At 45.8% G+C, this 23,010-nt stretch overlaps 2 protein-coding genes across 3 annotated transcripts; both read left to right on the plus strand.

The window, feature by feature from the left end:
- Window positions 1–689: 689 nt before the first annotated feature.
- On the plus strand, window positions 690–13,157 carry LOC130385949 (uncharacterized). Its single transcript, XM_056594734.1, has 6 exons — window positions 690–755; window positions 9,078–9,325; window positions 9,591–9,730; window positions 10,964–11,177; window positions 11,581–11,750; window positions 12,030–13,157. The coding sequence occupies exons 1-6, from the start codon at window positions 690–692 to the stop codon at window positions 12,098–12,100; spliced, it is 909 nt and encodes a 302-aa protein (XP_056450709.1). The 3' UTR covers window positions 12,101–13,157.
- A 7,625-nt stretch (window positions 13,158–20,782) lies between these two features.
- LOC130385202 (uncharacterized) lies at window positions 20,783–22,432 on the plus strand. Of its 2 annotated transcripts, none has more exons than XM_056593584.1 (3): window positions 20,783–20,919; window positions 21,028–21,222; window positions 21,610–22,432. In XM_056593584.1, the coding sequence occupies exons 1-3, from the start codon at window positions 20,835–20,837 to the stop codon at window positions 21,930–21,932; spliced, it is 603 nt and encodes a 200-aa protein (XP_056449559.1). In that variant the 5' UTR covers window positions 20,783–20,834; the 3' UTR covers window positions 21,933–22,432. The 2 variants fall into 2 exon arrangements, with proteins under 2 accessions (XP_056449559.1, XP_056449560.1); XM_056593585.1 differs by having other exon boundaries at window positions 21,613–22,432.
- Window positions 22,433–23,010: the final 578 nt, after the last annotated feature.

Here is a 23,010-nt window from a genome sequence, read left to right on the forward strand (position 1 = left end):
GGAATAGTCTTTGGTGTACACATCAGTACGGCCTATTTGCACTACTGTTTAGTGGCAATGCAGTGTTTTATTCTATGCCTTTTAATTTTCGTAGATTATTTCAATGAATACAATTTATTTATTTATAAAAACAAGATCTGGTCTTCAAATCTTTTTTCCAAATATAGGTCGGGTTTGTGTTTATATTCGGACCAATACGGTACAGCGGGCGCTCACATGACGTTAAGCATTTCCTGGTGCATAATGTGACGCTTCAGAACCTAAAATCCCGTTTCTCCCCGTTGACACGACAACACATAACCGGCATTTTCAGAAATCTCCACTTTGGCCAGAGTTTTTAGAAATAATTGTTTTCTGTGATAAGACAGGGCCTCAGACAGGGGGTGCTGCAGCACCCCCAGCACCCCTACTTCCCGCGGTACTGTCTGCATACTCAAAGTGTGCGTGTGTGGTTGGTGTGCCTGTCCTCTCCTTCCTCACCTGTGCCGGACGCTGTTCTCCGGGGGCGTCGAGGAGTCCCCACACAGGGTCTCCTGGTCTCCCTCCTGTCTCTTGATTCGTCTCATCCTCACCATTGTGGATCTCGCAGTTTTTTCAATCGCTGGTTATTGATATGACACCTCTGTCGTTGCGTCTCTGATCACCACTGAGGACTAGACTGAGGAGCGGGGACTTATATAGAGGCGGTGATGACACAAAGGCCGGTCGGGTTCCGCTGGCCAGAGGTGGCACCTGATGTTGATTCGTCGTCGCAGGCAACAGGATTTTTTTTTATTGCACTCTTTAGAATATGCCTTTCAATAACTCAAATGGAAACCACTGAAATACGAATATTACTTTAACACAAAAAGTAGACAAAAACACACTTGTGTTTACAAAGTCACCATTTGAAATTTGTTCTCCCATGTCCATAAGCTGTTTCCAAGTCTATATATATTTTATACCCAAACATTTGCATTAACACTCACAGTGGGGCCAAGAAAGACTAGTCAGGCTATTCGTTTTTCTTTGATCAACTCTTGATATTCAAACACAAGGTTGAGTGTTATTCTTGTAGATCAACTGGAGCAGACACACACACGCACACGCACTGTGTGGTCCACAGCCCATATCATGCGTGTTTATCCCCAGGTTATGTGAATGTGTGAAGGGTCTGGTACGCTATTAGCAGGGGCCCTTGGGGAGGACGTAGGGTCTGTGTGGCTATCAAAGGCCCTCTGCGGAACCGATTAAAGAACCCCATCTGCCTTCTATATCAAAACACCCTTGCAGGAGCTCATTGGTTTCTTGAGACCACCTCCTGACTGTCGTTGTGGTTACCGGTTGCCACTGAACAATTGGTGTGCAGGTGGGACTAAGCAGAACCAGGTTATGGTCTGACCTGCCAGGGGGAGGAAGGGCTGTGGATATGTATGCATCCAGTGTGTTTGCATAAAGTAAAAGCAGCGTTTTATTGTCTCTGGTAGGACACATGACAAATTGGTGAAAAGTGGGGAGTGATGTAGAGAGAAAGGCATGATTAAAATCCCCAGAGATTGCAACGAAAGCATTTGCATTTTAGCAGTGACTGAGTTGATGACATCACATGCTGTGTCAGCATCAGCTGACGGCGGTATGTAAACAACAATGGCAACAGCACAGGTAAATTCCGTCGGGAGATAGTATGGACGCAGACTAACGGCTAACAGTTCGATGTTAGGGGTGCAGATGCGCTCCTTTGCCGTAATGTGGGAAGGATGACACCACTGGTTATTCACAAGCAGAGCGAGCCCGCCTCCTCTCTTCTTACCACTCACCCTGTGATCCCGGTCAGCTCGTCATAAATCCATTCATAGTTGTGTTTGCCTCCGGAATATTCTCCTGCATCCATGTCTCGATGAAACACATTGAACTGCATTCTCGATATTCACGCTGTGATCTTATGAGTCTTCCGAGTTGGTCCACCTTGTTCACCAATGACCTCACATTCCCCCTGACCATCGAGGGGACGCAGGGCTTGAACCTTCTCCTCCTTGCGTTCCTCCTTACCGGCTCAACATCCTCGGCGTCTTCTCCTTAGCCTCCTAAGAAAAACTCAACTGATCCACTTAGTGTCCATCTCGACTAAATCGTAGGCTAAAACAATTAACTTGACACGAAACAAATCACTTAAAAACACTTAAAACGCAACTGGAGCTGCTGCAACAGGCTGCCACTAGCGCAGCGCCATAGCCGCGCTAGTGATGATGTCTACAAAGGGCTGAGGTACATGGATCTCCTCCAGTGCACTCAGCATCGTTTTTTGGGATAGTGTTCCAAAGGCATCTCTAAAATCCAGGAATACAGTATAAAGTTTACATGATTCTTGTTTAAAATCATCAACTCCAGTTTTAAGGCAGAACACATACTCGTTCAAGCACACACACACTCTAAGCACACACACCCAGACACACACACACATCGACACACACACACACACACACACGCACACACACACACACACACACAACCCAGCACACACAAGCACAAACACCCATACGTACGCCCGCACTCCCACACACACGCCCGCACACACACAGACACGTGCGCACGCACACAAAAACAACCACAAACACACACACAACCAAACACACACAAAAATCGAGGTGGGTGCAACATGCGGCCTGCACGTCACCAGGGTCATTCACAACGGCAATCTGAATATGTAATTTAGGATCATAATAATTCAGTTAAATGAGTTGCCTTTATTGAAAAGCTAAATTGTTGATTAAATAAACCATTGTCACTCTAATGTTATGTTTCAGTGCCACTAATAATAAGTAATTAAAATGCTAATCTTGTGTTCTGCACCCTAAAGCGACTCTGCACTCTGTCTAGTTGTTCCACGTATATAACAAACATAAATTATGAAACACACAACTACTTGAGATGCCTAGCAATAATCTGTTACCCACATAATGAAGGAACTACTTCATGTTGTATGTGTTACCTGGGTGCTATGTGTGCGCAGTGTTTTGTGCTTCATGTATGTTGAACAGTTGAGCTATGTTGACTGCAGCTCCTGGTTTCAACATTCTTATTACGGCTATTACTGAAGTTAATATATAACAATTGCCGACGAGAATCGTTTTGTATCTCCGTGGTGCAATGCTCCAAAAGACAGGACAAATTTGTCTTTGATGGCCGTCAGAATCGCGTTGTTTGCCCACCCGCATGGCTGCTACTTTAATTGAAACGCTACGGAGGAGGAGGACTGAGTGAGTGAAAAGAAACGAAACAAGTGAAAATGTTTGGAAATGTATGCTGGATTGTTTTGACAGTACTGTAGAACAGGGGTCTTCAACGTTTTCCAGGCCAAGGACCCCGAAACTGATTGATAGGGGACCCCCTACTTATATATTATCTAAAATTGTGTTTTATATTAAACTTGTCCTATAGTGCCATGTACCTTGTTATTTCGTATTCAATACCAAGATATTGAAATAATACACAGGTTCATATATTCATGTTTTTATTTTAAACATGTGCAAGGTACAGTGAGTAGGGTGGCCATGCCACTGCCATTCATAAACATAACATAACATAATAAACTGATACCTGTCAAGATCAACATTGTCTGTCAATTGCATGTAATCATGCATAAAAGTCATTCAAAGGGCCATTTTTAAAACATAAATGTGGAAACGAAAATTAGTGATGCTTGTTAGTGTCTTTTTTGGCCTGAATCACGTCTTTCTTCTCACTCCGCAAGTAGTCCGGTAACTTATCAACCCCAGCGTGTCCGGTTGCTAAGCGACGTCAACGTCTTTGGCAGACTATTTCTCTGCTGATCACTTATTTTGCCGATAATGACGTTGCTGTGCTGTCCTTCTTAATTAAAGGAGCAGGCAGAGAAAAGCTCTCTCCTGCTGGGCTTTCATTAAAATCAAATAAATAAATATTTATTTGATTTGAATGAAAATAAATATTTTGATATCTTGAATAGATTAGTGTGCTCTCTCAGAACTGGGATATTCCATCTTTATTTTAACATATTACTCGAGACAGTGTTTCTCACAACGTTCAATGGTTTTATGCGTCCAGGAGAATAGACGTCACCGACTCAGATATTTTTCCCTCCACGGGGCATGGCTTTCGCCAACATCACTTTCTCTCCGAGGCCTTTTTCCATCTTCTTAAAACGGTCTAAAAGCGATAGCTTAAGGGCAGGTTTAACCATCATTATTTCGACATCATATATTAACAACTCATTCTGTCCTTACGCTTCCATGCTCCACTATCTCAGGCTTCGGCAACGCGCGTCCCCCGAATCACCCCTCTTTATTTTGCCCAACGGCCTTCCAATGACAAAAGAGTGGTTCAGAGTCCATCTCGCTAAGGGTGGAGAAGGCGGCGGCCTACCAAATAAATAAAATAATAAATATAACCGCACGTGGTGATTAAAAAGCTAAATTAAAAGTCAAGAACACACTAATGGCAGCTATATATATATGACAAATAATTATGAAGGAAAGATGTTCCACTTGATGCAATACTGTGCCTCGGCTTTCTGGTAAGCTGCAAAGCAATGGCCGAATGTCATGACTCATGTTCAGCATGCTATAATCAGGATTCAAACTCTCAACCTAACGATCACCTGTACAAGGAATTATCCCATTGAGCCACTGATAAACTTGAACTGCAGCCTCATTCACATGGTCAGAATGTCCATTGATAGGCATACAACATCCAGAAACCTCCAAGCACACATTTCTCAAATTAATTAAGGGCTTTCTTAAAAGCATATACCTGAAAAATCTTTGAAATTCAGGGGAAATTAAACATTTGTAGTTTGAATTTCAGGTGCTGTTCAATGTTGTGCTTCTTAAATGAGTGGCAATGACAGAATGTCATGTACAGCTTGTTCATAATGCTCTAATCAGGATTCGCACTCTCAACCTAAGGATCACCAGTACACGGCATGATCCCGTTGAGCCACTGACATTCCTGAACTGCATGAAGCCTCAAATCACATCGTGAAAATGTCGATTAAAAAGCACACAACATCAAGAAAACTGAGAGAGTTAAGAGAATTAAGGGCCTTCTTAGAAGAGTACAGATCTGAAAATGTGCACTGTTAATGGTATCCACCTAATGATAGCCGTGTGATAGTTATACAATAACAAAATGGCAAAATGGTATAGGCAAAATGGTTTGAGACTCTGGACGTTCAGCTTTTCTATGAAATTGTGGGAAAAGTCAAAATTTTTAGAGCAGAAGACCAGGGTGAAAAAGATGCATCTGATTTTAGAGATTAATGTGATGAAAGAACTTTGAGTCAAGGTCAATCCCTTAAGGAGAAATAAGGCTAGTTCATAATTTCTTTAAATAGCGCCACCTTTGGGTGCAGAACCACAATTTGGGTTTATTAGTAGTGGGGGGTATTGGTATCCACCTAATAATAGTCTCATGTTTTTTTATACAATAACAAAATGGTCATATAAGAAAAATGGGCTAACTGCTCCAACATTATTGGCCAATATTTCTCAAATGGAAAAAAAGTAAAACAAATTCTGTTAAATGATTTTTGTGAGGCTTGGTCTAAAGATTGTATGTGGTAAGTTGTAATTTTTGATAATTTTTGTAGCCTGTGAATCTTTTCAATTTTGAGTCCAGGGGTCTCATTCATAACCGTTGCGTACGTGGTGAACTGAAGTCAGACCGAAGAATTGTAGAGTGAGAAGAACGATTATGTTTCATCATCGCCCTTCATTAATTAAATTTCAACCCGTATCATGCGTTACATCTATGTAATTAGAATAATTTATGTCAATGGCGTTATTTCTCAGTTATAACTCCAGAAACATCTCCTTAGAATATAAATTTAAAAAAATTCTCTATATTCAATCCCGTCACTCCATACTGTCCACTGACGGCGCGACTGCATGGAATAAAGCATCTGTCCAACATGTGTCAATAACATAATATTTTTATGTGACACTGTAAACAGGTAATCAAATGTCAATTAAATCCCAAGTGTGGAAAACCAAGCCACACTCCTCATCACAATCGTTGTCCGTTACTCTTGATGCTTTTCATTAATCAGGCATTAAAAAGGGGTTATGTTCAAGAACATTTTACGTGGGTAATTACAAACTGATTATCCAAGGTGTTCTCGGTCAGTCTTATTACCGTAACCCTATAAATACAGAGGTGAGTGCCGTGGTAATGCTGCACCATATGGCACTTCTGGCGGACCATGCAAATGGCAGGATTCGGAGGGAGAGGGTCTTTAGGGACCATAACGATTTATTGGTAGGCTACATAAAAATATGTAACTTTATGTCAGACCACTTAATTTTAATTCTGGGACTGTGCGCTCCGTGCTACTGACAGAGTTCACTGCTGCAGCAACATGTTGCCACTCACTCTGCTTTTTGTTGTTGGCGATCCCAATCCCGTGACCGCCGAACAAAACTACTTTTCGGGCCTCCATCTCACCCACAAGTGTCTCCACTTCAACCTCCTTGAAATTTCGCTTTTTTGCTTTTCTCAGTACTTCTGCCGTTGTTTCCGACAAGACATAATACTTGCATCTGAGTCTGTTTTATATGCAGATCGGATTCATGAGGTCATTTGCATTGACCATTTATGGTTAAAAAGGGGCGTGTACAGGGCGGAACGTGAAGCTGATTCAGCTGCGCACACTTGTATGCAGTCTGTGATTTATAAAGAAAAGATTGCGTACGGTGTGTGTACGCAGGGTTTTATAAATCTGAATATTTTTTGGCGCACGCAAAACTTGGCTTTTGGGCGTACGTACACTTCTAGTAACGATCCCACGCACAGTTTTATAAATGAGACCCCAGGTCAATCTGTTGAGGAGAACTAAGCCTAATTCATGATTTTTTACTATAGCGCCGCCTTTAGGTGCAGTACCACAAATTTGGGTTTATGGGTATAGGGGGTTATTGGTAACGATACCTAAAGTATTACTTTTACAGAATTTGAGGGGAAGAAAAACACGTTACAGAAACAATAGGGGCCAAGCGCTCGGACCCCTAATAATAATGCAGAAAACTCCGAGTTCTTTTTAGAAAATCTCATACGTAAAGTGAGATTCTCATTCTCATGATTCTTTTAAAGGGACAAAACAGCACGGAAACACGGATGGACTTTCACGCCTCACACACAAGCCACAGCCAGTAGGGAACATGACAGATCCAGCTGACGCGTTTCACTTGACCCAACTGGAGTCACCTCCTGTCACAAGAGCTCAGACACAGGATCAGACATTTAAATTGGCGACGTCACAGTCTGGTATTCAGTGTACTTTGTTCCATACCAAATGGTCTATACAAATAATGTTTGCAAATATTCACCGTCCTTCAGTCTTCCCTGTTTAATGGGCGCAGTTGCACGTAATGTCTCCATTTTATCTATCTGCGTACTATATCTTGTGCTTTGATTGTACTTCCTACCTAGATCCAAAAGCGTTTGAAAAATAAATGTTTTACTTAGAATAACATATCATTAGAAAATCCTAACTCTTAATTCTAAAATGGTACTCATTACTAATTTATAATGAATGCATGGAGGAAAAATACCAAAAAATAATTCTATCCCATTGAATATTTTTAGCATTTTAAACTGGAGAGGACGGTACAGAGGCAAACAGAGAAAGACAAGGCAGTAGCTGGTAATTAAAATAACTCATTGACATCTCAACAAATCAAAGGGAAGTCTGTTCATTATATCATCAGCATGACTAAAGTGCCAGCTGTGGCAAACCACAACCCTAGACAATGTGTTTTCAGTGGTACTATTAAAGGGATACGTCGAGAAATCTGCATTTATCTGTCTTACCTGAATTTAGATGAGATGTTTAATTTAGTGCGAGTCTAGAAGGGGTGTTTTTTCTTTGTAAGCATTGGTTATCTATTAGGCGTCTTCAAGGAATTGCAGAGCTTCAGCTCCTCATGTGAGAAAAGTACGTTTTTAATTTACAAAGACTGACAATGTTCAGAATAGTCACTAATTCAAAAGGAATGCCAGTACCAACAAAACAAGAAGCCGTTTGCAAGCATATCAAGGACTAGTAGAAGTAGTGTGAGTAGTGAGTAGCTACAAGCTACTTCGGCTTTCTAAAATACATTTGATATATTGCTTATTTTAGCTGGTAAGAAGGTTAAATGTGGGCATTAGGTTAGAGGTTAAAAACAGCAGATGTATAGAGGTGAAAGGTACAATTAGTCAAATAAACGCTGACACTTATTTTGTTTGGATATTTGCTAACATTATTTGTATAGACTATTAGGTATAAGAATACTAATGACTGGACTGTGGCATTGCTCAATTTACTGTCTGATCTCACCTGACAGCCATTGGCTACATTACTTTGTGAGGAACGTCAACCCATTGCAGCAAGGATAGGAGCAGATTTGTGTGTATTATATTGTTGTGTAATGAAGGGAAAAAGGACAAGTGTCTCCACTCTATTTCTTGTTGTTCCTTTAAATTGACCTACTGACTCTGCTGGTGAGTACCATATTTTTTATTGTTTCATTGTTTTGCTCTGTAAGGGTAGATTCTTCCCTTTTTGGACTCCTAAGAATAATTTTACATGTAAATTACTTATGGCTCCATCTCAAACGATCTATTTGTTTTCACTTGTAAGAATATGAAGGAATGTAAACCAAATAGCTAGTATTATTTATCGACTTACCATGTTTTTCCTCCAGAATAATGGGGTCCAGTCATCTCATCTGTAGTTTCATTGGTAGGTAATAAGATCTCATCCTATGTTTATGTGTAAGATTCCCACCACGAATAGTTAGAATATATAATGGATACAATAGTTGCAGGATATATGCTCCTGATAGTATTGCCTGATATTAGCAAAGCCAAGTATACATTTTGTTAAGTAAATAGTATGTTGGCATCCCCAGGTGTCGTGGTCCTCCTGTGGAAGCCGACCGGCTTTTCAGGTATTTCTATGTTCCGTATTTAGGGGCAGATGAGTTGATCAAGTTCTTCAACTTGATCAACTATCCTGTGGTTTCTTTATCAATTAAGCTGCATCCCGCATTAACGTGGCGTTGAGCGGCACGGCTATTCAGTCTACAACCAGCTCAGACCGCGGGAAGGCTGAACACTCCATTGATGGGAACACCGACACTGTGTGGTCGCACACCAGCTGCAGCCGTACCGAGGAAGAGGCTGAACCATGGTGGAGGCTGGAGCTGCCTGGTGTGTACCGGGTGTCAGAGATCCAGGTCACTAATAGGGAGACCAATAGGGAGAGGCTGAACGGCATTGAAATACTCATCGGGAATTCAGTGGTGAACAACGGAAACGACAACTCAAGGTGAATCACTGGTAAAACCTACCCTACTATCACCCAATACTGTTAGACTCCCAGCCGAAACGTTCTGGGTTTGATCCCCAATGACCTCAACCTGTTTTTAAGTGTCTTTGGATAAAAAGTATAGAATAGTTTACTCCCAGAAAATAAGGGAACACAACCAGTGCTCTGCTCAAATACACCCGGACACACCCCAGTTACTGGAATTTAGTCTCTGAAACCTCCCTTCACTAAACTACTGCATCTTCTCAACGTCTCTTTGCCTCAGGTGTGCCATAATCAACGATGACCCAGGCTGCTTGACTCAGACTGTCAAGTGTTGGGGAATGGAAGGAAGGTTCGTCAACTTCTACCAGTCCTTTGATGTAGCAGACGCTTTGACGTTTTGTGAGGTCAAAGTGTACGGAGGTAGGAAACCAGACCATCGTTACATAATCATCAATGGGGTATGGGTGTACCAGTACCACTTTTGGTCATCCATTATTGGTCAAATGCTGCTGGTCCTGATAGCTCAAATGGTAGAGCATGGCATTAACACTGCCAGGCTTAGGGGTGTAACGGGGGGTGTTAGGCAGAACCCAAGTGCACGGACAGACGACAGTTGAGGACAGTTTCAAGGATTTAATTCGGTACAGGATCAGGCAGGCAGAGAGCAAACAGTAAAGTCACCGACAGGTGGGCAGGGAATCGTCGATGGGTCGACAACGGGAGGGCAGACAGGCAGGCGAGGGGCAGGAAACAGGGAAGCAGACAGGCTGGCAGGGACTCGACAACAGGCGGCTGGTCAGACAGGGAAAACAGGCAGAATCAGTGTTGGAGGATCAGTGTTGGAGAAACAGTTTAGGAGAAACAGTTCAGGAGTTGCGGGAAAGCTCTGTGAGAACAAGAGACGATCTGGCAGAGACTGAGGCCACGTTTATACGTAGCAGGGTATTTATAGAAACAAATATTTCCCCCCCTCCGTTTTCAAAAAAGATGTCGTTTACATCAAAACGCATAAATACGCCGTCGAGCGACATTATAACTATGCCAAACCTATGGGCGGCAGTGTAGGGAGAAGGATAAAGCCATGCAAGCCAATCAGAATCCTCAGAATCAACTACAACGAATAACACGAGCGTCTTCCTGTAGCAAACAAACTGTAAACATAGGGCGCTCATATGACGTTAAGCATTTCCTGGCGCATAATGTGACGTTTCAGAACCTAAAACCCCGTTTCTACCCGTTGACACGACAACACGTAACCGGCGTTTTCAGAAATCTCCACTTTGGCCGGAGTTTTTAGAAATGATCGTTTTCTGTGACAAAAACTGCGTTTTCGTGTAAATGAGAGGCCAAACCGTGTGAAAATATCTGCGTTTTCCCTTCGTGTAAACGGGTGCCTGAGTGGAGAGAGAGGATTTATATAGAGGGATCACAGGTGGAGGTGGTTGGGTTAATTAGGGGAGATCAGGGTGGCAGGCAGGTGAATGGGAAAACCAGGGGCGGACCATAATAAGGGGGTTGTTTTGTAATCAAGGATACGTGTCTTAATAGTAAATAGTGGGTAGGGATGAGGTGTGTTGCTCAGATACTTAGAGGGAGACTTACAGAGCTGAGAGTAGAACTCCCTCAACACCACACTGTCAATTGCTTCCCCAGAGCCTGCTGCACCCTCCATGAGCACTCAGGTGATGGGGAGGAACATCACTCTGGTGGGGACGCCGCTGTGCTGGTCAGACGCCCTGCTCTACTGCAGAGACTCTCACTGGGACCTGCTAAGCCTCTTGGGCCCAGAAGACCAGGAGATGGTTGATGAGCTGGTGGCTCGCACCCCCTTCCCACTAACCAGCCACCTCTGGGTGGGCCTGCGCAGGTACTGGCCAGGCCTTAAGGACTGATTATGGTTCCATGTCGACGCAACACAAGGGGGTTTACAGACCCAGTATGTCCGTGCGGACCCTCCTTGCGTCCCGACAAGGCCTGACGTGCACCCTCCCAAAAATGTTAACCTTCTGTCGCGGCGACGCAGCAGCAAGGGCTGTGATTGGTCCGCTCACTAAAACGCGACCCTGAACCAAAAACAGGTTCACGACTGCGTCGTAGCGTCTGTGTGGTCCTTGCGTTGCGTCGGCGCCGTGGAACCGACGCCTCATGGTCATCTGTCCGTCCATCACTTTGTCTTATTAAATACCGTGAAACTAACAAAAGCTGAATATTGAGCCACATTATTCTTCCTTCCACCCAGGAAACTCTTTCATCTCTTTCAATGTTGGTAGGTCCCTCTCAGGAAGCTCCTGGTTTTGGATGTCCGGTGACCCGATGGACTTCAGCCAATGGGACGACGGCTCACACCATCCCTCCCCCTGTGGGGGCGTGTCCAGCGTGGAACCTTCCACATGGAGGCAACGCTCCTGTGAAGAACATCTTAACTTCATCTGTTTCACAGGTCGATGCCCAGCCTATAGAGCCATTACCAGGTCCTTATCAAGCCAAATATATGCATGTTCTACCTGCACAAGGGGGTCTCAGATAATATCTTGATAAAGTATCTCCTTTTACAGTCAACTTTTTAACATTTAAAAACAGCTGGAAATAGTTAGAGGTTGGCGCTTCCTGTTTGGGAAAATAAAAGTCCTCATGAGTATTACGCCCAACCTAGAATTGTGATGAGCAGTAGGTATTTTCCACCAACTTAATTCACGTTCTTATATTTATTTTTCCGCAGGTCCAACAGAAGGAGTGAATAAGTTGCGCTTCTATAGTTCCACAAGAGAGGATCAAACTCGCTGCACCTAACTTGGCCTCATTGGGGAATAAAGTGGCTGATTCCGAAGATGTCCTAAGTAGAGTGAAGGTTCAGAAGCTTTAGCTCAGAGTGTCTGGTAGCTTGCTAGTTCTGCATTTTGTCATTTTAGGCTTTGTGACAGGCCATATTTTGTTCAAGCATAGCATAAACGATATATTTCCTTTGGTATATAATCAATTACCTTATTTATGAGCAGATGTAGGACTGTCATGCATGGGTTCAAGATGGTATCAAAAGACTAGATAAAGTATCTGTTGACTTTTATCGCTATCTGGCTTGGTTGATTCGGAAACTATGCACAAAAGTAGGGTTTCATCTCAAACTTTGATTGATAAGGTTGTATCGAGGGAATTGAAGGGGGTTATATTTATTGTTGATTCAGACGATCAAAGCAGGTCAAACACAGAGATACGCCATTTGAGAATGTGCAAAACATGTTTTCAGGTCAATCTTTATAAGATTGCGTTTTATTAATGTCACCTTAACCAGTAGTGAATTTGCTGGTTTGTCTTTATTTTGCATATGAATGTAGCGTAGCTAATATTTGTTTTTTTGTGTCATTCTAATATCAGTGACCAAGAGACCAATAATTTGACTGTATAAATCAATAACATAATTTGCCCCACTTCAGTCAGCCCATCCGGAAAGCCCTGCAACACATGCCCAGTCAGAGTTACTCTGGGCAGGTGTGGGGACAATTAATTGTTTTATTAATTTGGTTATTTTAAGTATGGTAAAGAGTCTGTTGTTCATTTGGGTACAGTTACCCTGGTCAGAGAAAAGCTTATGTATTTTGTTTTATTGAGTCTGGGTTAGTGGTTGTTAATTTGGGGAAAGTAAACATCGGTTTGGGGATTCTCCACAGCTTCAATTTGGTGTTGGGGGTTTGTGGAGTGAGTGTGGTGGATGACTGGTTGAGGCAGCCTCACCTGGCCCGAGTCAGACTGATTGGACTCTGGGGCTGGCTGAGGCTGCACTCAGGGAGATTACCTACTTTGCAATATGGAGCACTATCTTCATGTCTCATTGTCTGCAAACTCTACAATAAACCGGCTTTAAACATTAACCCCTTATGTCTACAAGTCATTACAATAACTAAAATGCTAAATGATGTTTGGAATGAAGTTACACTACGGGACAAATGTGTTTGGGCAGTGGGACCGTGGCAGTCTTAATAATAATTTTGTCTCATGACCTCAGGTTTCAGAGGTTAGCCTCGCATCATAGGGCCAGAGTCTAGCGTCATGGCGATGATATGTGGTGGTGCTCGTGGAGTTCGTTGAGTGCCCGGGTCAGTTAGTGATAAGGGGAGTCGGAGATCCAACGTGCAGGCGGACAACTTGACAGGTGCTAGGACCCTGGGGAAGCCGTGGTCCTGGGTCCTAGTGCCTTTCAGGTATGAACTGATGGCGCGTTTCGACCGGTGGTTGTCGCTTCGGCCCAGCATGCCTTGGCCCAATAGGGAAGTTGAGTTACGGCTCACTTTTCCGCCGCCGACAATACCCTTACGGTGGGGCGGGGTTTAAGCAGGATGCGATAGCCACGGCAGGTACGTAAGCATCGTGACCAGTGGCGAAGCACAATTATCCGGGGCCCCCCTGCAGAGTCCAAGCATAAGGCTCCTCCCACAAACCAACATAGGCATACCACTCACTTTGCAGATTTAACTGCAGAATTCCAAATTCCTTGACAGGCTGGCCAGCGCATTTAGTCTATGTGCCCAAGATACATTTGCGTTTACTCTGTATGAAATAATGAATATCATTATCGAAAATAAATGCTAGTTAAGCAACTGTAGGTTCATTAAACACAAAGGGCTTCATTATACCAGTGCTAACCAATTAAGACATTACAGAACATACATCTATTTACAAAATGTATTCAGAACAGTGCACATACAGTTATAAAGAAAATATCGCATGTATATAGAAGAAAATAAATAATTTAGCCTGGTCCTAAGGCTATATCGGGACAGGCAGGCAATAGGCTTTAACATGCCTAAACAGTGTCTCGCTAGCCTACTAATTCAGTTCCTTATTAATTCACATTGCAACATTGTTCATACGTCATAATAAAATAATAGGCCTATAACAAAACAAGGGGGGAAATTTGACTAATCAGAAAAGCCTGGAAAGGCTGCATGAAGCCCATAATGTCTATATTATAGATGTAAAATACAAACGTGATCATACGGATAGCCTATCACAAGAGAGCAAATGACTGGTGCTTAGGAACGGGCTGCTCAGCCTCTTGCCTGCTTGCCGTCTTGTTAGAAACTAACGTTAGAGGTGGCTAAATAGTTTGTTATTATTTTCAGTTTGGAACTTAGATTTATATTATTATTATTATTTATTTTTTTAAGTATTTCTGTAACGAGGCAAAGAAGTTTCACAAATAAATAAGTGGGCAAGTGGGCACTGGGCGCAGTGTGGGGCCCCTAACACTGGGGGCCCCTGCACCGCGAGATCTGGGGGGGCTTCCCCGACGCCACTGATCGTGACCTCATAGCAGCCCGACACAGTGTAGCCTGCTGATAAATCCAAGGAAAAAGAAAAACACGACAAATAAACAAAGAGCAACAACGTCGAAGAAGGACTGCAAACTTTTGTCCGTCATTTTCTTCAAAAAACTATGCTTTCGCCGTTGTCCAGAAATATCTTGCGGGTTATGTGTTTGCGGAAGTGACTATTCTGTTGACCAATCAACGGAACCAACCCACATCCGCCGGTGGTAACGCGCCATAATATATATTTACATTTGGTGGGTCTTAAAACAATCAGTCGGTGCATAGAAGCTTTACCTCTTTTAAACAGGTAGACAGAAACAAACCTACAACAGACAAGGAACTGACAAACTAGGGTATAAACTAGACAACTTAAATGCGTGGAACACAGGTGAACCGAATTACTCTGACAACCTCCCACATGAGAGAGGGAGCTTGACCCCATGACCCTAGACTCTGGCCCTATGATGCTGGGCAGTCCTCTGAACCTCTGAACTGTGACATACATTCACACACTCATACTAACAGGCCATATACGTCCTTGGAGCCTAGGGATGCGTCCGCTCCATGCAAGGAGCCATTCATTCACATATCCATTCTGGAGATACAAGCAGGCCAGGTGTCTGAGAAACCCAGACACTCGAGGCCACAAAAACAAGAGTAGTGCCCACACTACACCAAGCCACAAACCCACTTGCAATGCCCACACATTGCCACAAGGGACAAGCACCGAGTACACATACGGGCCTCCAGGAGGCGGGAGCTCAGCACCACGCTTAGCCAATCAGAGCACGTTATGGAGGCCACGCCTGCCCAATATTAAAGACACAACACATAGCCCAGGGGGGGAGAATGCTCAAGGAAGGGCATTCATGGATACCCAGCTAAGCGTACCTCCACGCGATCATATACAATTCCTCTCCTTTTGCTTCATAGATACCATAACAAACCTTTACCAGATAAAGTGAGTTACAAGCGATCCTGACTCAGCCCCCTTTTTCCCAAAAGGAACACAGCAGAACTCTGGGGTCAAGAGACTTAGGCCAGATTCACCCCATGGCACGTAGTTAACACACACACACACACACACACGCACGCACGCACGCACGCACGCACGCACGCACGCACGCACGCACGCACGCACGCACGCACGCACGCACGCACGCACGCACGCACGCACGCACGCACGCACACGCACACGCACACACACACAGTCTAACCTGTAAAACACTTTCAGAAACACCACAGATCAAACCAGGCAACAGAACGGCAACAATAAGGTTGAAGTCATTAAAATAATCAGTGTATTAAGTACGAGGACAATTTCTTTGTATTTATATATACTAGAGTTTCTAACCTCTAGTGGGTCGTGAGTTTCAGAATCCATTGATTGTCATCGCACATATGTGCGGTGACAATCAATGGTAATCTATGGAAGCATGTATGTAGCAAAATTGAAATGGCAATGTAATTTGCAATTTGCACTTCAATAAGTCATTACATTATGCAATTGACAATTCATTATGCAATTTTATAATGTAATGTAATACGTTATTCAAAGTGTATTTTAAAAAGCAAAGTGACAATGCAATCCTCAATTAAATTTGCAAAAGTTGTAAAAATAAAAATAGAATAACATTTTGTCAAATTCTTTGAGTTCCTTTATTCAAATTAAAAAGCTATAGCGTCCCCGTGATTGCAATCCACTTCGCCACGCTCCGTGTGTTGCGATATTCAAATTACATTTCAATCCGCCAAACGCTTTGCAAAAGATTTGGCAAAACGTTTTGCAAAATGTTTTCCAAACGTAATCTCAAACGTTTTCCAAAAAGTCAATATGCAAAGTGGCAAACGTATCAGCCAATCAGCGTCTGGGTGGGAACTACGTCACTTGCTCACAATTTCCTTGTTCACGTTCGTATGTGTCAGCACCAAGAAATACAATCAACGAAAGGTGTACCAGGCATAACATAAAAAATAACATTTAACTTAAATAAACTCTTTAAAGGCTTTGCGGTACAGGTGAGTCTTAAGGAGGGACTTAAAAGATGTCACAGAATCAGCTAACCTTATTTTCTCAGGCAATGCATTCTAAAGCTTTGGGGCTTACACAGAAAAAGACCAGTCCCCTTTAGCAGCTAGCCGGGACTCAGGAATAGTGAGTAAAATATAAGTCACCGCTCCTCAGTGCTGTGCTCAGTGGTGATCAGAGAGTGGAGCGATGAGCGTTACCTGGTGATCAGAGAGCGAGCACAGCGGCCAGTGAGGCAAATTAGCAAAGAGCGAGGGAACTATGGAGAAGAGAGGGGCGAGGAAACCTTAACGGTGAGGATCTCCTCCGACAGGAGAAAGAGGCCTCCCCCGATCCGTACTCCTCCTCCCCCTCTCCAGACCTCCCTCCCCCCCCATCCGGTCTCCACCTCGTCGCAAGAGAAAGAACATCTGAGACGGGTGAGGAAGGAGAGGACACCAACACGGAGCGACTGAGACGTCTTTGTGTTTCCTGTCATGGGTCTTCAGTGTCGGTTCGTGTTTGACCTGATGAGTTCCTGATGGAACCCCTCTCCTGGAACCGTCACCTTATCTTGGTGGAGAGGTTTGCGTGTCCCTGTGAACCTGAGGGCTGTGTTGTCTGGAGCCTTGTGCTCCTGGTAGGGTCTCTCATGGCAGAGTGGTCTCAGGTGAGGGGCCAGACTTAGAATGGTTCAAAAACCTCAATGAATAACATAAGAAGAGGAGATGTGACCCGGCCCGGAGGAAGCCCGGGGCCCCCGTCTGGAGCCAGGCCCAGACGGAGGGCTCGATGGCGAGCGCCTGGTGGCCGGGTTTGCCACGGAGCCCGGTCGGGCACAGCCCGAACAAACTACGTGGCACCCCCCCTCTCTTCATCCCATGGGCCCACCACCTGTGGGAAGACCCTTTGGGGTCGGGTGCGCAGCCACATGGGTGGCAGCGAAGGTCAGGGGTCTCGACGGACCAGACCCGGGCGGCAGAAGCTGGCTCTGGGGACGTGGAACGTCACCTCGCTGTGGGGAAAGGAACCGGAGCTTGTTAGGGAGGTGGAGCGCTATCAGTTAGATCTGGTGGGGCTTACCTCCACGCACAGTCTCAGCTCTGGTACCGTACTCCTGGATAGGGGTTGGACTCTATTCTTCTCCGGAGTTGTCGAGGGCGTGAGGCGGGTGAGGCGGGCGAGGGTGTGGGGATACTCATAAATCCCCGGCTGAGCGCCGTGGTGTTGGAGTTTACCCCGGTAGACGAGAGGCTCGCCTCCCTACGCCTAAGGGTTGTAGGGGAGAAAAACTCTGACTGTTGTTTGTGCGTATGCACCAAACAGCAATTCAGAGCACTCAGCCTTCTTGGAGACCCTGAATGGACTCCTGTATGGGGCTCCAGTAGGGGACTCCGCAGTTCTGCTGGGAGACTTCAACGCCCACGTGGGCAACGATGGAGACACCTGGAGAGGCATGGTGGGGAGGAACGGCCTCCCTGATCTAAACCCGAGCGGTCGTTTGTTATTGAACTTCTGTGCTAGTCATGGATTATCCATAACGAACACCATGTTTGGACATAAGGGTGCTCATAAGTGTACCTGGTTCCAGAGTACCCTAGGCCGAAGATCGATGATCGATTTCGTGATCGTGTCATCTGATCTGAGGCCGCATGTTTTGGACACTCGGGTTAAGAGAGGAGCGGAACTGTCAACCGACCACCATCTGGTGGTGAGTTGGATCAGGGAATGGGGGAAATTTCCGGATAGACCTGGTAAGCCCAAACGAGTAGTGCGGGTGAATTGGGAACGTCTGGAGGAGGCCCTCGTCCTAGTTATCTTCAACTCACACCTCCGGCTGAGTTTTCTGGCATTCCTGTGGAGGTTGGGGGCATTGAGCCGGAGTGGGCGGTGTTCAAAGCCTCCATTGCTGAAGCTGCGGTGGCTAGCTGTGGCCTCAGGGTCTTATGCCGCTTTTCCACTGCATGGTACCAGCTCGACACGACTCGACTGGACTCGACTCAGCTCGCATTTTTTGCGTTTCCACCGCGAAAACATGGTATCTGGTACCTGAAGTGGCTGCTTTTTCTAGTACCGCCTCGCTCTAGGTTCCAAGCGAGCTGAGCCGATGCTAAAAGGTGACGTCGGCAGACGGCCGGCCACTGATTGGCCAGAGAGTGTGACGAAGTCACGAGAGCGACGTGGCAACCATGCTGGTAACAGCCTTAGTAGCGCCGCAGCCAACATATTCCACTTCTTCAACTACTTCAACATGCCAGCTAATAATACGAACACGAATACCATCGCATCGATGTCCTCCATTGTTGTTATGTGGGTTCTGTCCATGTGTGGGTTGCGTAGGTGTTGTTTGCGTCGCGTACAAAAATAAGTCACGGCCCTTTCGCGCAGCCGACCCCGCCCACGTCCAGGAGGTACTATTTGCGGTGGAAAAGGACCCGTGCTGCTACCGTGTCGAGTCGTGTCGTGTCGTGTCGAGTCGTGTCGAGTCGAGCTACATGTGCGGTGGAAAAGCGGCATTAGGCTCCTCAAGGGGTGGTAACCCTTGGACACCGTGGTGGACACCGGTGGTCAGGGAAGCCGTCCGATTGAAGAAGGAGGCTTTCCGGGATATGATATCCTGGAGGACTCCTGACTCGTTGCAGGGTACCGTCAGGCTCGAAGGGCTGCAGCTGCTGCCGTGTCGGAGGCTAAGCAGCGGGTGTGGGAGAAGTTCGGAGAGGCCATGGAGAAGGACTTTCGGTCGGCACCAAAGTGTTTCTGGAAGACTATCCGGCACTTCAGGAGGGGGAAACAGGAAACCATCCAAGCTGTGTAAAGTAATGATGGGACTCTGTTGACCTCAACTGAGGAGGTCGTCGGACGTTGGAAGGAACACTTTGAGGAACTCCTGAATCCGAATAACATGCCCTCTATGTTGGAGGCAGAGCTCGAGGTTGATGCTGTTTCGTCGTCAATTTCCCTGGTGGAGGTCACTGTGGTAGTCAAACATCTCCGCAGTGGCAAAGCCCCAGGGATTGATGAGATCCAGCTAGAAATGCTAAAGGCTGGGATGAGGATCAGCACCGCTAAATCTGAGGCCATGACTCTTAGCAGGAAACCGGTGGATTGCTTACTCCGGGTAGGAAATGAGTCCTTAGCCCAAGTGAAGGAGTTCAAGTACCTCGGGGTCTTGTTCGCGAGTGAAGGTACTATGGAGCGTGAGATTGGCCGGAGAATCGGAGCAGCGGGGGCGGTATTGCGTTCGCTTTACCGCACCGTTGTTACGAAAACAAACTAAACCTAACTTTACTTAGAAAGGAGTCAGCTGAGGTGGTTCGGGCATCTGGTAAGGATGCCCACTGGGCGCCTCCCTTGGGAGGTGTTTCAGGCACGTCCAGTGGGAAGGAGACCTCGGGGAAGACCCAGGACTAGGTGGAGAGATTATATCTCAACACTGGCCTGGGAACGCCTCAGGATCCCCCCGTCAGAGCTGGTCAATGTGGCCCGGGAAAGGGAAGTCTGGGGCCCCCGGCTTGAGCTGCTCCCCCCGCGACCCGACCCCGGATAAGCGGACGAAGATGAGATGAGATGAGATGAGTTCCTGATGCAGTGTGTTTGTGTCCTAGACGGTGAGCAGATGGATGGAGACGAATGAGGAGGTGAATGACCCGGAGTTGGTCGCAGAGTGTAAGATGTCAGGGCTGAAAGTGAGCCAGACCGCCCCAGACCAAGGCCAGACCGCCCCGGACCAAGGCCAGACCAACCCGGACCAAGGCAAGACCACCTGGACCAAGGCCAGACCAACCCGGACCAAGGCCAGACCAACTCGGACCAAGGCCAGACCAACCCGGACCAAGGCCAGACCAACCCGGACCAAGGCCAGACCGACCCGGACCAAGGCCAGACCAACCCGGACCAAGGCCAGACCAACCCGGACCAAGGCCAGACCCCCGATGAACCTTGTGAGCTCATTACACTGTTGTGTTTACCTGCTTGGGTGTGTGTGTGTGTGTGTGTGTGTGTGTGTGTGTGTGTGTGTGTGTGTGTGTGTGTGTGTGTGTGTGTGTGTGTGTGTGTGTGTGTGTGTGTGTGTGTGTGTGTGTGTGCGTGTTATACGTCAGAATAATCACAAAACATTGACTGACCGACTCTTACATTCACCGTCACTAAAACAGAACCCATAGCAGCAACAAACACACAGCAGCCACTATGGAAGGACCTGGCCCAGGCCATGGGGAACCTAAAGGTACGGGTTAAGGGCCTCACACCCATGGACCCTCGAACCCCGGATCCAAGCCAGCTCCCCAATGTACCTGGTGAGCTGGCTGCATTGTTGTGTTTACCTTCTTGTGTGTGTCTACCTGCTTGTGAGTGTCTGTTTACCTGCTTGTGTGTGTTTGCCTTTTTGTGTATGTGTTTACCAGACAGAACACCCACAAAGGAGCTGGCCCAGGTCATGGGGAACCTGAGGTTCCGGGTGAAGGACCTCAAAAAGCAGAGGGCTGAACCAGGAACCACCTCCCGGCTTGAAGAGGAGAGGCCTTTGGGCCGCCCTTCAGGCCGGAGCCCCTTCCCAGGCCAGACCGCCCCGGACCCAAGCCAGATCCCTGAGGAACCTGGTGAGTTCGCTGCGTTGTTGTTTTTACCTGCTTGTGTATGTGTTTACCTTTGTGTGTGTGTGTGTGTGTGTGTGTGTGTGTGTGTGTGTGTGTGTGTGTGTGTGTGTGTGTGTGTGTGTGTGTGTGTGTGTGTGTGTGTGTGTGTGTGTGTGTGTGTGTGTGGGTTTGTGTGTGTGTGTATGTTTGTTTGTGTGTGTGTGTGTGTGTGTGTGTGTGTGTGTGTGTGTGTGTGTGTGTGTGTGTGTGTGTGTGTGTGTGTGTGTGTGTGTGTGTGTGTGTGTGTGTGTGTGTGTGTGTGCGCGCGTGGTTTGCATTTATCTTTTGAGTTTTATATGTCACCATAATCACGAATCATTGACTGAGCGACTCTCTCACCGTCTCTGACAGCAGACAGGGCCCCAAGAAAGGACCTGTCCCAGGTCATGGGGAACGTGAGGGTCCGGGTGAGGGCACTAAGAGAGCAGAGGGTTGGAACAACTCCCACCGCCCTGCCAGATCAGGAGGAGGTGAAGCCTTTGGGCCGCCCTTCACGCCAGAACCCCTTCAGGCGTATTAAGACGGCCTGGGCCGAAACCAAGGCCGTCGTCCCCACCGACGCCCCCCGAACACCCCTGAACAGCAGGATGTGGTCAATGAGGCTGAGGAGGAAGGGGAAGCCACAAAGCAGGCTGAGGGGAAGGGCCCTAGGCCTCGGATCAGCAAGTGGCTGAACCTTAGAATCAAGGACCTTTCAACATTTGCTGCCCGGTTCCATTGTAGGTAGTAAAAAAGAAAAGAAGAAAGAAGAAAGAAAAAAAAATAGCATATTAAAAACAAAAATAAAAAAATGCACAATATAATGTATTACGGCACCATTGTACAGACAAAGTGTGTACGTCAAACAACTGAAGTGACCCGACCAGGTCGACATCGATATGACATCATGAAGGAGTGAAACCCCAGCTTTGTCTGAGCCCGGGTGAATTTAAACAAAGTAGTCAAACATCTGATGGGACCCAACCAAGTCCTCATCGGTGTTACATCACACTGAGGTGTGTAATGCTTTGTTTAAATTCACCTGCGCTTGGACCAAGCTGCGGTTTCTCTCCAGTGTGATGTCACATCGATGTGGACCTGGTCGGGTCCCATCCGATGTTGGACGTAAACACTTTGTTTCAATTCACCTGGGCCCAACTGCCAATTCATTTATATAAAATCAAATAAAAGTGTTTGCCGAAATCTTCGTCCTCTCGTGTCTGTTTATAGAAGTATATGTATATCTATACTCAATGGCAGACACACACTCTTTGATACACACGTGTGTGAGCGTGCACACACACAACAACAGCAGGTGGTGGAAGAAGAACCTAAAAGCCATACTTGAGTAAAAGTAGATATCTTCCCAGAAAAGGGCACTGGTAAAATTAAAAGGCACCCAATAGAATATGACTTGAGTAAAAGTCTTCAAGCATCTGATATTAATTGCACTTAAGTATCAAAGGTAATTTTCTGATAGTATATGTACTGACGTATTGAAAGTAAAAGTACAAGTAAATACAGCAAATCAACAAATGTTTTAGTCAGTCGGATGGTAATTTCCTTGCTTTATTGGGCGTCACCCTAATTTAAATTAAGCTTCAACTTTGAAATTCGCAGGGATAACTCAGCACGATGAAAAATAACCCCCTCCACAATGAAGACAAGAGGTTTAAATTACAATAAAGTTAGTTCGAGGACAGAACAATATCTGTTCTTTTATGGTGCGGGGGAGTTTATAAACATAATATTAGGGTCCAAGTTAGGCCAACA

Source organism: Gadus chalcogrammus, chromosome 7, assembly GCF_026213295.1.
Source record: "Gadus chalcogrammus isolate NIFS_2021 chromosome 7, NIFS_Gcha_1.0, whole genome shotgun sequence".
In the NCBI taxonomy this organism is placed as follows: Eukaryota; Metazoa; Chordata; class Actinopteri; order Gadiformes; family Gadidae; genus Gadus; species Gadus chalcogrammus.